This window comes from Hemiscyllium ocellatum, chromosome 29 (assembly GCF_020745735.1).
Source record: "Hemiscyllium ocellatum isolate sHemOce1 chromosome 29, sHemOce1.pat.X.cur, whole genome shotgun sequence".
Classification (NCBI taxonomy): Eukaryota; Metazoa; Chordata; class Chondrichthyes; order Orectolobiformes; family Hemiscylliidae; genus Hemiscyllium; species Hemiscyllium ocellatum.
In genome coordinates, this window is record NC_083429.1 from 56905358 (window position 1) to 56916425 (window position 11068).

Here is an 11068-nt window from a genome sequence, read left to right on the forward strand (position 1 = left end):
TCCGAGGTGGACAGGTCAAGGATGTCTCAGATTGGCTGCAGGACATTCTGAAGGGGGATGGTGAACAGCCAGTTGTCACCATTGATATAAGTTTAAAAATGGGATGAGGTGCTGCCAGCAGAATTTTGTGAGTTAGCAGCCAAGTTAAAAAGTAGGACTTCAGTAAGCTGAGCACTGCTACCAATGCCAAATGCTAGTCAGAGTAAAACTGAAAGAATAGACAGGATGAATGCGTGGCTTGAGAGATGGTGCAAGAGGGAGGGGTTCAGATTTTTGGGACATTGGGACCGGGTCTGAGGGAGGTGGGACTATTACAAATTGGACAGTCTACACTTGGGCCAGACTGGAACCAATGTCGCTGGAGGTACTTTTGCTAATGTTGTTGGGGAGGGTTTAAACTAATATGGAAAGGTGATGGGAACCAAATGAGGAGGTTAGTGGACAGTGAGGAGGTAGTAACTGAAGCCTGGAAGAACCTAGATAATGAAGTCAGCGTGATTAAGGGAAGAGTAGCAGGGAGCAGCTGATGAATACAAAGGAACTGGTAGTCTGAGGTGCATTTGTTTTAATGCGAGAAGTGTAGGATGTAAGGCAGATGAACTTAGGGCTTGGATTAGTACCTGAGAGTATGATATTATTGCTATTACTGAGACTTGGTTGAGGGAAGGGCAAGATTGTAACTAAATATCCCAGGATATAGATGCTTCAGGTGGGATCGAGAGGGAGGTAAAAGGGATGGAGGAGTTGCATTTCTGGTCAGAGAGGATATCACAGCTGTGCTGAAGGAGGGCACTATGGAGGACTTGAGCAGTGAGGCAATAAGGGCAGAGCTCAGAAATAGGAAGGGTGCGGTAACAATTTTGGGATTGTACTACAGGCCTCCCAACAGCAAGCGTGACATCGAGATACAAATATGTAAACAGATTGGGAAAAGATGTAGGAGCAACAGGATAGCAGTGATAGGAGATTCTAATTTTCCCAACATTGACTGGGATTCACTTAGTGTTAAAAGTTTAGATGGAGCAGAATTTGTAAGGAGCATCCAGGAGGGTTTTCTGGAGCAGTATGAGAATAGTCCAACTCGGTAAGGAACCATACTGGAGCTGGTGTGAATGAGCCCGGCCAGATAGTTGAAGTTTCAGTCAGAGATTACTTTGGGAATAGTGATCACAATTCCATAAGTTTTAGAATACTCATGAACAAAAACGAGAGAGGTCCTAAAGGAAGAGTGTTAAACTGGGGGAAAGCCAACGATAGCAAAATTCAACAGGAGCTGGGGAATGTGGATCGGGAGCAGCTGTTTGAAGGTAAATCCACATTGGATATGTGGGCGGCTTTTAAAGACAGGTTGATTAGAGGGCAGGAGAGACATGTTCCTGTGAAAATAAGGGATAGAAATGGCAAGATTAGGGAACCAATGGATGACAGGTGAAATTGAGGGACTAATTAAAAGGAAAAAGGAAGCATACATCAGGTCTAGGTGACTGAAGACAGGTGAAGCTTTGGAAGAACATCGAGAAAATAGGACCAATCTGAAATGAGGAATTAAGGGAGAGAAAAGGGGTCATGAAGTATCTTTAGCAAACAAGGTTAAAGAAAATCCCAAAGCCTTTTATTCGTATATAAGAAGCAAGAGGGTAACGAGAGAAAGGTAACAAGGACAAAGGAGGAAAGTTATGAGTGGAGTCAGAGAAAATGGGTGAGATTCTTACTGAGTACTTTGTATCAGTATTCATTGAGGAGGTTCACCAGGATGTTGCCTGGTATGGAGGGCACTAGCTATGAAGAAAGGTTGAGTAGATTAAATTAGATTAGTTACAGTGTGGAAACAGGCCCTTCAGCCCAACAAGTCCACACCGACCCGCTGAAGCGCAACCCACCCAGACCCATTCCCCTACATTTACCCCTTCACCTAACACTACGGGCAATTTAGCTTGGCCAATTCACCTAACCTGCGTATTTTTGGACTGTGGGAGGAAACTGGAGCACCTGGAGGAAACTCACACAGACACAGGGAGAACATGCAAACTCCACACAGACAGTTGCCTGAGGCGGGAATTGAACCCGGGTCTCTGGCACTGTGAAGCAGCAGTGCTAACCACTGTGCTACCGTGCCGCCCAGTAGATTAGGATTATTTTCATTAAAAAGATGGAAGTTAAGGGGGACCTGATTGAGGTCTACAAAATCATGAGATGTATAGACAGGGTGGATAGCAAGAAACTTTTTCCCAGAGTGGGGTCTCAATTACTAGAGGTCACTGGTTCAAAGTGACAGGAGAAAAGTAAGGGAGATACGTGTAGAAAGTTCTTTACACAGAGAGTGGCGGTTGCCTGGAACGCATTGCCAACGGAGGTGGTAGGGGTGGGAATGATAGCATTATTGAAGATGTATTGAAGACAGATACATGAATGGGCAGGGAGCAAAGGGATACAGATCCTTAGAAAATAGATGACAGGTTTAGAAAGAGGATCTGGATTGAAGCAGTCTTGGAGGGCCGAAGGGACTGTTCCTGTGCTGTAATTTTCTTCGTTCTGTATGAACAAAGAAATAATTAATGCCTGTAAAAATGGTATGGCAATTATCATGTGGGATTTTAATCTACATGTTGATTGATCGAATCAGGTCAGTCAGGATAGCCTTGAGGAGCAGTTCATTGTGTGTATCCATGACAGTTTTCTTGAACAGTATGTAATGGAACTGACAAGGGAGCAAGCTTGTCCTAGATCTGGTCCTGTGTAATGAGACAGGCATAATTAATGATCTCATAGTTGGGGATCCATTTGGAAAGAACGATCACAATATGGTTGAATTTAGAATATAAATGCAGAGTGTGAAGACAAAATTCAATTCCAGGGTCCTGTGCCTAAACAAGGGAGAAGACAATAGGATGAGGGAGGACTTGGCTAAAGTAGACTGGAAAGAAAAGATTTTATAGTGGGATAGTTAATGAGCAATGGAGGACTTTCAAAGCAATTTTTCAAAGTGCTCAGCAAAAGTATGTTCCTGTGAAAAGGAAGGACTGTAAGAAAAGGGGTAATCTGCCCTGTGGGTCTAAGGAAATAAGGAAAGCAATCAAATTCAAAGAGAAGGCATACAAAGTGGTCAAGATCAGTGGGAAACTAGAAGCTTGGGAAAGCTTCAAAAATCAACAGACAGCCACAAAAAAAAGTTATAAAGAAAAGTAAGATAGAACACGAGAACAAATTAGCACAAGATATAAAGACAGATAGCAAAAGTTTCTATAAATGCATAAAACAAAAAAAAAGTGGCACCTCACAAACGGGGTGAATCTGTACTTGCAGAATTACATTTTATTTTGCTCAAAATCTGCAGAAATCCATATAAAAATCTTTAAATCCCACTTTAGAAATAGGATCAGTCTGAACTAACATTGGGACCCAGACAGACTTCAACTTCACGACTTCAAGGCATTATCTGAGCTGAGATTGCATCTATTGTTAAAAGCTATCTTGAGAATGTAACTTTAAAAAAGTTCTGGGATTTACATATGGAGGAACCGAAACTAGCATGATCATTCTAAAAGGTGAAGGACTTAAGTTAATTTGTTTAATATTACATTACATGGCACTGCAATCCAGTTGCTACAAATGTCTGTGTCTTATGATTCTGCTCCACCACCACCTGAAGAAGCAATGTTTTGAAAGCTAGTGCCTCCAAATAAACGTGTTGAACTACAACCTAGTGTGTGACTTTTAACTTTGTACACCCCACTCATGACATCCAAATCATGAGTGCCCAGTGATGTAGTTGATGCTACTTCAGTAAATGTTTTTAAAGTGAAGACAGATTTTTTTTTGAACAATGAAGGAATTAAGGATTATGGTGAGAGGGTGGGTAAGAAGAGCTGAGGTCATGAAAAGATCAGCCATGGTCTTAATGAATGTTGGAGCAGGCTTGAAGGGCCATTTGTCCTACTCCAGCTCCCAGATTTTATGTACTTATGTTTTGTTCTTATGTTTCAACTGATGACTTTGTGACCTCGTTATTATACAGTCAGGAAAAACCTGGGATATGTGTCCTGCAAAAGTTCAGTTGCATCAGGTTCCACAGGCTTTTCAGCCAAAGTGGACAGCACTCCTACCGGTGAACCAGCTATATTGTTAGCAAGGACAAATTCTATTCCTGAAGCTGAGAGTTTGTCCACTACTCCTACCACAACTTCTCCACTCTTCACTGGACATTCTAACCTCACTTTACATAACTGAGCACTTCTCATCTCACCATGAATTCTCATTACTCGTACTTATCTGGCAATAGTCCTTCAGAAGTAAATAAATTCTCATCTTTCAAGATCAAAGATTGATAGGATCCTGTATCTCTTAATATTGTAACCTTTTTGCCTGCTGCTCCTGACCTATGTGAATAAACTTTACCTTTGCAGGTATATGATTTGAGAAGATCTGGCACTTCCTCCCTAACTAACCTCCGGCAGCTAGTACATTCTGGTGTAGATTTCTAGCCTCCACTCTGCTTTCCATTACGACTCCAACAAAATTCACTGGCTTATCTAAATTTTTCCTACATCTGGCTTCCCAGTGCTTTTCCTAACCCACCAACACTGTTTTCATGTGGCCGACTTTATTGCAGTGAAAACACCAGGGTTTTTCTACTTCTCTGACCCCTTCAAGGGTTTCCTTTTCACCCTGTGGTAAGTTATTCTTATGATCTTCACCAAGATCTACCTTTCCTTTTCCATGCGAGGATTTCTCTTTTCCCCAATCCCTCACAGGTTGAAATTGATTTTAAAAGCCAAACTTTGATTTATGGACCAACTCGTAATCATCAGCCATTTCAGCTGCTAACCTTGCTGTTTTAACTCTCTGCTCTTCCACGTGAGTTCTCACTACCTCAGGAAGTCAATTTTTGAACTCCTCCAAAATAATCGTCTCTCTAAGAGCGTTGTAGGTTTGCCCTATTTTTAATGCCACGACCTATTTATCAAAATTACTTTATTTGATCCTTTCAAACTCAATGTAGGTTTGACCAGGATCCCTTCTTAGATTCCTGAAACATTCTCTATAGGCTTCTGGTACAAGCTCATATGCACTTTCAATGGCTTTCTTCACCTCCTCGTATGCCCCATATACCTGCTCTGATAGGGATGTGTATACCTCCTGAGCTCGACCTACAAGTTTTGTTTGGATCAACAAACCCACTGGCATTTGTTTAGCCACCTTTTCAAATGATTAGATTAGATTACTTACAGTGTGGAAACAGGCCCACAAGTCCACACCGACTCTCCGAAGCGCAACCCACCCATACCCCTACATTAACCCCTTACCTAACACTATGGGCAATTTAGCATGGCCAATTCACCTGACCCGCACATCTTTGGACTGTGGGAGGAAACCGGAGCACCCGGAGGAAACCCACGCAGACACGGGTAGAACGTGCAAACTCCACACAGTCAGTCGCCTGAGTAGGGAATTGAACCCGGGTCTCAGATGCTGTGAGGCAGCATTGCTAACCACTGTGCCACCGTGCCGCCCACAAATGAGTAGAAAAAGGCTTCCACATCTTTCTCATCAAACTTAGGCAATGCTTGAAGCTATTTAAACAGTTTCTCACTTCAGCCATGACGACCTTCAGCTACCATGGGTTTGCTCATCCTTACTCTCTTCTTCATTAAATTTACTTTCAGTCTTCACCGCCATCCTTTCCTGTCCAAGTATCAATTTTTGAAGTTCAAACTCCTTCTCTTTCTTCCTTTCCTCCCTCTCTCTCTCTCTCTTGCTTTTGTTCTCCAAGAGTGAGTTTTTCCTTTCCTCGTTTCTCTGTTTTTAATCGTAATTCAAACTGTTTCATTTCTGTTGTCCTTTCCTTGTCTTTTGCCTCTAACTCAAGCTGCTTCATTTTCAATTGAATTTTAGCCATTTATAAAGATTCTGATGGCATTTTTGCAAGTTTTGTGAAGGTTGAGGTTTAGGGTGTAGGTTTGCTCGCTGAGCTGTAGGTTTGATATCCAGATGTTTCATTACCTGGCTAGGAAACATCATCAGTGGCGACTTCCAAGTGAAGCGAAGCTGTTGTCTCCTGCTTTCTATTTATATCTTTCTCCTGGATGGGGTTCCTGGGGTTTGTGGTGATGTCATTTCCTGTTCATTTTCTGAGGGGTTGATAGATGAAATCTAGATCTATGTGTTTGTTTATGGCGTTGTGGGTGGAGTGCCAGGCCTCTAGGAATTCTCTGGCATGTCTTTACTTAGCCTATCCCAGGATAGATGTGTTGTCCCTACCAACCATCAAACCAAAAATCTGGGTCTGCTACGTAGATGACACCTTTGTCATCACAAAACGAAACAAGGTAGAAGACTCATTTAACATCATCAACAATAACCTCACAGGCATAAAGGTCACCAAGGAGGAAGAAACCGACAACAAACTCGCATTCCTGGACGTCACAGTCGAAAGAACGAACAACAGAGAACTATAAACCTGCATATGCAGAAAACTGACAAACAAACACTGACCAACTTAACTACATCAGCAACCATCCTAACACACACAAACAAAGCTGTATTAGAACACTATTCCAACGAGCCACCTCACACTGCAGCACAGATGAACTTCGGAAAACAGAGGAGAACCACCTATACAACGTATTCAAGAAGAACTGATACTCAAAAAATACAGTCCACAGATTCCTCAAGAACAAACCATGACAAGCAGACCAAACACAGCCAGAAACCCTAACCACCTTACCATACATCAAAGAAGTTTCAGAAATGACAGCCAGACTACTAAGACCCCTCGGAATCCTAGTAGCACACAAACCCACCAACACTCTCAAACAAAAACTAACAAACTTAAAAGACCCAGTACAACCCATGGACAAAACCAACGTCATCTACAAAATTCCATGCAAGGACTGCCACAAACACTACGTAGGACAAACAGGAAGAAAGTTAGCCACCATGATACACAAACACTAGCTAGCCACAAAAAGACACGACCCTCTCTCTCTTGTAGCTCTACACACGGAGGGAAAAAAACACTATTTCGACTGGGACAACACATCTATCCTGGGACAGGCTAAGCAAAGACATGCCGGAGAATTCCTAGAGGCCTGGCACTCCAACCACAACGCCATAAACAAACACATAGATCTAGATACCATCTATCAACCCCTCAGAAAACGAACAGGAAATGACATCACCACAAACCCCAGGAACCCCATCCAGGAGAAAGATATAAAGAGAAAGCAGGAGACAACAGCTTTGCTTCACTCGGAGGTCGTCACTGATGGTGTTACCTAGCCAGGTAATGAAACATCTGGATATCAAACCTACAGCTCAGCGAGCAAACCTAATTCTGATGGCATTTCCAGCAAATTTAAATGCTGAGCGATTGCTGTAATTATCTCTCCTCTCTTCATGAAATGAGGGAGCTCCAACCCCAGCTTGTCCGCTTATTCCAGCAGCTTGGCCTTAATCACCTTTTGCAAAACCCTCAAGGTCACATCTTCCACTCCCAGAAAACTTCTGGTGAGTGAAAGAGCCATTGCTATCCCAAGCACTGTTTAACAGGTCAGGCAGCATCCGAGGAGCAAGAGAATTGACGTTTCGGGCATAAGCCCTTCATCAGGAATGAGGCCTGTGGGCTGGGAGCTGAGAGATAAATGGGAGGGGATGGGGCTGGGGCAAGGCTGAGAGTGCGCTAGGGAGATGAAAGTGAGCGGAAATGTGATAGATCGGTGAAGAGGGTGGAATAGATCGGTGGGAAGGAAGATGGACAGGTCAAGAGGGCAGTGCCGAGTTGGAGGCTTGGGATTGGGATAAGGTGGGGGCAAGGGAAATGAAAAAACTGGTGAAATTCACATTGATCCCATGTGGTTGCAGGGCCTCAAGGTGGAAGATGAGGCATTTTTCCTTCAGGCGTCGGGTGGTTAAGGTTTGGCTATGGAGAAAGCTCAGGACCTGCATGCTCTTAAGTGGGAGAGGGAGTTAAAGTGTACAGCCATGGGGCAGTGGGGTTGGTTGGTGCAGCTGTCCCAGAGATGGTCTCTGAAATAACCTGCAAGTTGGCACCCTGTCTCTCTGATGTAGAGGAGGCCACATCGGGTGCAACAGATACAGTTGATGACGTGTGTGGAAGTACGAATAAATTTATGTTGGATGAGGAAGGATCCTTTGGAACCTTGGGCAGAGGTTAGGGGGAGATGTAGGCGTAGGTTTTGAACTTCTTGCAGTGGCAGGGAAAAGTGCCAGGAGTGGGGTGTGGGCTGGTGGGGGACCCGGACCTGATAAGGAAGTTGCAGAGGGAATGGTCTCTTTGAAACACATACAGGGGTGGGGAGGGATATATATTATGAGTGGTGCTGTCTGTCTGTTTGTAGGTGGTGGAGGATGATGTGATGTATCCAGAGGTTGCTGGAGTGCATGGTGAGGATCGAAGGTTTCTGTCCTTGTTGCATTGTGAGGGGTGGGGTTCAAGGGCGGAGGTACAGGAAGTGGAGGAGATGTGCTGGAGGGCATCATTGACCAGGTTGGAAATGAAATTGCGGTCTTTGAAGGAGGCCACCTGGGATGTTCTATGATGGAATTGGTCCTCCTGGGAGCAGATGCGGCAGAGGTGGAGGAATTGGGAATAAAGGATGGTGTTTTTACAGGACGTAGGGTGGGAGGAAGTCTAGTCCAGGTAGCTTTGGGAGTCGGTAGGTTTGTAGTAGATGTCTGCGGTTAGTCAGTTGCCGGAGATGGAGATAGAGAGGTCCAGGACAGGGAGGGAGGTGTCGGAGATGGTTCAGGTGAACTTGAGGTTGAGGTGAAATGTGTTGGTGAATTTGATTAACTGTTCAATTTCCTCGTGGGAACACAAGGTAGCCCCTATACACTCATCAGTGTAGCAGAGGAGATGATGAGGAATGGTGCCGGCGTAGCTGCAGGAGATGGACTGTTTCACATACCCGACGATGAAGCAGGCAAAGCTGGGACCCATGCTGGGCCCATATTCTCCACTTCTCACACCTCCTCCCTTGAAATCCACTCCTCCAATCACAACAAGGACAGAATCCCCTCCAGGTCATCACCTTCCACTCCACCTACCAGCTCACACCTCACTCCTGGCATCTTCCCCTGCCAATGCAAGAAGTGCAAAACCTACACCCACACCTCCCCCCTCACCTTCATCCAAGGCCCTGAAGGATCCTTCCACACCTAACAGAAATTTACCTGTACTTCCACACGCATCATCTACTGTATCTGCTCCACCTGATGCGGTCTCCTCTACATTGGAGATAGAGGACGCCAATGTGCGGATCATTTCAGAGAACATCTATGGGACACACGCACCAATCAACCCTACCGCCCCGTGGCTGAAAGCTTTAACTCCCCCTCCCACTCCACCAAGGACATGCAGGTCCTGGGCCTCTTCCATTTCCAAATCCTAACCACCTAATGCCGAGAGGAAGAACGTCTCATCTTCTACCTTGGGACCCTCCAACCACACGGAATCAATGTGTATTTCACCAGTTCCTCATTCCCCCCCCCCCCCCCCCCGCCCCCCCCCCCACCCCCCCCCCCACCCCACCCCCACCCCACCCCCCCCCCCCACCCACCCCCCCCACCCCCCCCCCCCACCCCCCCGCCCACCCCCCACCCCACCCCCCCACCCCACCCCACCCACCCCCACCCCCCCCCACCCCCCCCCCCACCCCCCCCCACCCCCCCCCCACCCCCCCCCCCCCCCCACCCCCCCACCCCCACCCCCCCCCCCCCACCCCCCCCACCCCCCACCCCCCCCACCCCCCCCACCCCCCCCCACCCCCACCCCCCCCACCCCCCCACCCACCCCCCCCCACCCACCCCCCCCCCCCCCCCCACCCACCCCCCCCCACACCCACCCCCACCCACCCCACCCCCACCCCCCCACCCCCCCCCACCCCCCCACCCCCCCCCACCCCCCCCACCCACCCCCCCCCCACCCCCACCCACCCCCCCCACCCCCACCCACCCCCCCCCCCCCACCCACCCCCCCCACCCCCACCCACCCCCACCCACCCCCCCCCCCACCCACCCCCCCCACCCCCACCCACCCCCCCCACCCCCACCCACCCCCCCCACCCCCACCCACCCCCCCCACCCCCACCCCCACCCCCCCCCCCCCCCACCCCCACCCACCCCCACCCACCCAACCCACCCACCCCCACCCCCCCCACCCACCCCACCCCCACCCCACCCACCCCACCCCCACCCACCCACCCCCCCCACCCCCACCCCACCCACCCCCCCCACCCCCACCCCACCCCACGGGTTCTGGTTCCTGAATGGCTTTTAGCAGCTATTAAACGCATCAACAATTACATAACACCAGTAAATTATGGAAAAGTGAAATATCTTCCATTAAACACAATTCTAAAAATATGGGACAATTCATATTTTCTGTTCATAAACCTCCAAATCAAGTCCTAGTCTTAGGGACATTGAATATACCTACCCATCCGAAGTGAATGTGGGAATTCAGAACTTTTCCTTAAAGACAATAACACCAGCAATACCAAGAAAAGCAGCATTTTCCGTATTTCTTCATGGAGATTTTTACTTGTTCTGCCGACTCCAGCCACCTAGTACAGGGGAAGAAATTAAGCTTTAAAAAAAACATTTTCCAATTTCCTCCTTTATCACCTTCTCTGGAAGATGAAGATTTGTACTGGGATAAAAACAGAAAATGCTGTAGAAACTCAGCACATCTAAGAGTATCTGTGGAGAGAGAAAAACAGAGTTAATATTTTGAATGCAGTCTGACTGTTCTTCAGAACTGAAGGCTGGAAAATGTTGGGTTTTATAAAGTAGAGAAAGGGAAGAGAATGGTTGGAATAGATGAAAAGGGTGCTCCCAAACAAAAGGCAATGGGTATTTGCACATGACTTCAGGAGAATTAGCAGCTACTAGGTTATCACAAAGTAAATGGCAATTTATCCATTTGACTCGCTAGGCATTGCAACTATAAACAATTTATTTATTAATCTCAACAGACTGAGCAATAAACCAAAAACTCACCAGCAAATGTGAGCACTCTTTCACTAAGCCAAAAGGAAGTTTTATAAAG

The 11068-nt window shown here is 46.8% G+C and overlaps 1 protein-coding gene across 1 annotated transcript in view; it reads right to left on the reverse strand.

Moving 5' to 3' along the window:
* grik4 (glutamate receptor, ionotropic, kainate 4) overlaps window positions 1-10497 on the reverse strand; it is a 147167-nt gene extending 136670 nt beyond the window's left edge. The window contains exon 1 of the mRNA XM_060847029.1: window positions 10457-10497. Coding sequence (XP_060703012.1) covers window positions 10457-10460 — 4 coding nt within the window. The 5' untranslated portion in view covers window positions 10461-10497. The remainder of the gene's footprint in view (window positions 1-10456) is intronic.
* Window positions 10498-11068: the final 571 nt, after the last annotated feature.